General features: G+C 33.9%; 1 protein-coding gene across 1 annotated transcript in view; it reads right to left on the bottom strand.

Annotated features, from left to right (window-relative positions):
* Window positions 1-1,366: 1,366 nt before the first annotated feature.
* Window positions 1,367-4,619, bottom strand: part of LOC106462864 (aquaporin AQPAe.a-like) — a 32,215-nt gene continuing 28,962 nt past the window's right edge. Inside the window, exons 2-3 of the mRNA XM_013922833.2 lie at window positions 3,897-3,977; window positions 1,367-2,319 (exon numbers count right to left, since the gene is read on the bottom strand). Coding sequence (XP_013778287.1) covers window positions 2,152-2,319; window positions 3,897-3,977 — 249 coding nt within the window. The 3' untranslated portion in view covers window positions 1,367-2,151. The remainder of the gene's footprint in view (window positions 2,320-3,896; window positions 3,978-4,619) is intronic.

Here is a 4,619-nt window from a genome sequence, read left to right as displayed (position 1 = left end):
AGTGGAAAGTACGCTGCAGGAGTATTGTCAGTTATTATGGTTGTCAGATAGAGCATGATCGGACATGGTGACATCAATTCTCACGACGTGGTGAGGCTCCAAAGTTATTTGAATATAGTGTACTCAACCTCTGTAGAATATTTATATAAGAGCCTCATGAACGTAAGCTCCATATATTTATGTATGTATTTTAAACGCACACTTCTAGTTTCTTTCTCAATTATTAAATATAGCATTATTTACCTAATTCTAACTGTATGGTTTGATAACAATAACATATGCTAGATAAATCTCTGGATATTCTACAATAATTAAATAAACTTCATCCTCAACAAAACGATGTAATATGGAAGAGTATTACAAAAGGTTTAGGAATAAAAGAAGTTAAACTGTAACAAACTGAAGAGTAATGATCAAAAACCCTATAACCCGAGCGCTTTCGAAAGATGGACCTTTCTTCTTCAGGGGCAAACTGGACAAAACTGAAGAGTAAAATTGTGTTTTGATTTTATTTATAACCAACGAAGTATGAATGAATGATAGTCTCGACATCATTTGGTATCAATCATGAATATTAAGTTTGATTACTGTATTTTAACTAAAATTCGCGATGCTTAATAACAAGTGGAAGTTGTATCTGGTTAAAATATTTGTACACGAGAAGGTTATTTGAATAATCATCAATTAACGGCCAGTAATTAATGTTTGTTTGTAATTAAGCACAAAGCTACACAATAGGCTATCTATGCGATGCTCACCACGGGTATCGAAACCCGGTTTGTAGCGTTGTAAATTCGTAGACATGCCGCTGTGCCACTGGGAGCAGTAATTAATGACACGAATTAATTCATGTGATACTTATAAAGTTGCTACAGCGCGATCTCCAAAACTCTCATGAGGAATCACTCTATAAAAATATTTAGATATATTTTTTCTTTCTGGGGGTTTGTTGTTTTGCTAAATTTCGCTCAAAGTTACTTAAGGGCTATCTACGCTATCCGTCCCTAATTTGGAAGTGATAGACTTTAGGAAAGCCAGCTAATCAACATCATCTGCAGTCATCTCTCAGGCTACTTTTTTACCAATAAATAGTGTGATTTTTCCGCCACATTATAAGATCTCATAGCTGAAAGGGCGAGCACATACGGTGACAGGGATTCGAACCCGGGACCTACAAATTGTGAGCCGAGCACCCTAACAACGAGGCCCAGTTGGGGTTTTCTTGCGCAGATAACCCTCATGTAACTTTGCGCTAAGTTCAACAAAACAAACAATAAGTTTTATTGGTCATTATATTAGGTGAACTATAGAGGTCATAAATAGAACGCCTAAACAAATTATACTTTTAGTTGTAAGTTTATTTTTAAATAGATGGCGCTACAACCAATGCATAAACATGTACGTTATAATTTGAAATTATTATGCCAAACCTTATAAAATTTTATTAAAAATACAAAGATAAATATGTTATGTCCATTCATTAATTACAACGATAAACAAAGTGATACTCAAATTAAAGCTCAATTAAATAGAATGAATCAATAGGTTGCTATTCAATGCATTATAATCTACGATGATATCAGGTGAAAGGTGATAGAATGAGAAATTTAGAACAATGTCAGACATAGATTTCCTATTTTAATTCACCGTCCTTTGTATCTAGTTATATTAGGGCAAAAGTCGTATTTTGACTTAAGTTTTGTACAACTGGTTCATGTGTTTATATTGTTATTTAATGTACAATACTTTTTCAACCTACTCTCTTGGTTTTTTGTTACGAAAAAAATATTACGAATAAAAGTATAAGTTATTATTTTTGATTTTTAAAAGAACTGTAATGATACAGTTTAGTGCATAGAAACACCAGACTCAGAAAGTAGGTTGAAAAAAGTAGATCCCTGAACCCTAACGTATTCCCACGTAAGTCGTACTTTGTCAGAAGTATATGCACTCACTCGTGACGAAGTACAAATTACTGTAGGAGAGCGCTTTTTCAGAACCCAGTTCAACATAAGAGTACCGTAAATAAGCTTACAATATCATAGGTTTCTTTACAATACGATTTAACATCTTTTATACACTCTTTGAGGGAGGTTTTTTTGTTGTTGTTTTTTGTCGTGGCACTTAATGTCTCCCCTCAGTAAAGAAAGTTTAAACAGATGAAGTTCTGTCTTCAATGACTTCTTTTTCTTCGTAACGGCGAATGCTGTTAAGTCGTACTCGTTCCAGCTCTTCTGGCTCTGGTGGTAAGGCAGAGAAAGTATGTTGGTAAAAGATTCCTGCTATTATTCCACCAAGAATAGGCCCGAGCCAGTAAATCTAGGAGAAGAAAAAAATCTAAATTTTAGAAAACAAACAAACCAAAAAACATCCAAACAATTTAGATAAATACGTTGTAGTGTATAAACACGAAAATCATGTACCCAATCATGTGTTAATATGTTTCAAATTTCAAAAATAAAGTTTTCAATTCCTTACATCAGTTGCATGCCAGAACTGTTTAGGACTTTTAAATAATACAAAGATCGTTTAAGCAGTATATGTTTTGTACCAAATGCGAATCCAGTTCGATAAAGGAAAATGTTTTGTGGATAGTTTTGTAAAACTCGGTAATGAAGTGGCTGACAAGATCTAAAACATGACTTATTTGGCGTCATAAACTTTGATAAAGGTTTTATTACCAGTGTAAATATGTTTTTGTTTTTTTTCAAACTGACTGAAACTTAGCGTGTGGAGGTCTGCCATGGCCTGATGGTTAAGATGCTCGAGGCACAATCTGTGGGTCGCGGGCTTGAATCTTTCATCGAAAATGCCCGTCCTTTTATCCGTGGGGACATTATAATGTTACGATCAATCATCTCCGTGGTTTCTAGGCCGATGCCAAACCAATGGAATTCCAAAAGGCAAAGACTTTTTCTTACCTTTAGTCCATTGTCTCAACTCTTCGACACAAACGGTGCAAACTTTTTGCGGAGCCCATGATATGTCTTGGTCCCCACCTTTTATTTCAAAATACGCATAATATGCTTTTTTGACGAATTCTGTAATGTTTTGCCTTTGTTTCTTTACAACAAATTTACCACAAGTAGAATATATTTGGGTCATTTACACAACTTCTTGTTGCCGTAGCGATGAATAAGTAATATTTAAAAAAAAATAATGTCAAAGTGCACGCACAAAAAAATACTATACAGAAATGACACGTCATGCGGCCTATTAACCTTTTATGTACTAGCGGTGTGTTTCGCGTAGGTTCTAGAACAATCAATAAGATCCTGGCGTCGCGATTGGATTGGTCTAGAGGAGTCTATAGCCAGTGGTTGTCAACATTTTAAGCATAACAAAATGTGACCCGATTTCAATGAAAATAATTCATTTATGTAAAAGTACATATGACGTTTTGTGAAAATCTGCACGAGATGGAGAAAAATGGATTTCAATTTTGGATTCAGTGTACAGGAATTACCGTAGAACATGTAAAAATTTCAAGACAATAAAACCATCGCAGGCCTGTGTTATTGAAATGGTAAAGTCCTTTGAATTAAAAACAAAATAAAATGCGTAATATAATTTGATACCTTGTAGCTAATATAAATAAATAAATAAAAAACAGTAAATATACAGGTGATATTTATTTTTATAAGCTTAAAACTACCTTACACAGGATTTTCGTCTTCGTCAATCTATATACTTCTCGGTCATTTGAAGGATATTCAAAAACTGAATATTTAAATTTAACCTTATATTCATAATTGCGAAATCTTACCTAAAATCAAAAATGGAAAATCTTTTAACTTTATCTAGTAAACATGCCAACAAGTAACGAGAAACTACTGGTCTATTGAATAAAGATTGTCTCCTTAAATTGTAACAATAACATAGTTAATATCACTCACCCAATGATATTCCCAAACTCCAGCTATTACGGCTGGTCCGAATGATCTTGCTGTGTTCATGCTCGAGCCAGTATACTTGACCTGCGGAAAGAGGGGCGGTATTTAAATTATTGTAGATAAGTATTACTATTATTTTTTGATATGCAAATATTATACAGAGACCTTTAATAAAACTAAAATCACCACATAATTAAATAACGTATACTGCACCAATAAAAGAAAACTAACGAATATAACATTTACGTCATTTGAATACATGTTCAGTTTGTTTGTTAAAACATATCAGTTTTTAAAAAATCAGTTAATGCGCAAAATAATTCACTAGAATGTATTGTTTTAACATAAATAAGCAACTTGCAGGTAAACACATTCATACACTGTCTAACGTTGTCCTGTATCTTGACATAACTTCCAAAGAAACCCATAGTAGAGTAAACCCAAGTAAAAGTTACGGTTTAAATCTAGGTATTTGGTAAAGCATTAGAGAGTAGTCGACCTAAAATTTGTAACACAAATAATGTTACGACAGCGGAAGTCACGCGACGCTGAAAGCATGCGCGCTGGAGTTTATCGAAGGATCATGAATTATCGAGGAACCCCGCGAATGTCCGAGTGCTTGCCAGGCGCGCTCTTTTTTAGTATATAAGCTCGGCAAATAAAGCCAGCGATAGATAGATATACAGATAGATTGAAGAGATAGATAATTAAGTCAAGCGAACAGTA

The sequence above is a fragment of the Limulus polyphemus genome, unplaced genomic scaffold (assembly GCF_000517525.1).
Source record: "Limulus polyphemus unplaced genomic scaffold, Limulus_polyphemus-2.1.2 Scaffold49, whole genome shotgun sequence".
Classification (NCBI taxonomy): Eukaryota; Metazoa; Arthropoda; class Merostomata; order Xiphosura; family Limulidae; genus Limulus; species Limulus polyphemus.
Note: the sequence above shows the minus strand (reverse complement) of the source record. Positions and strands in the feature narration are given on the sequence as shown.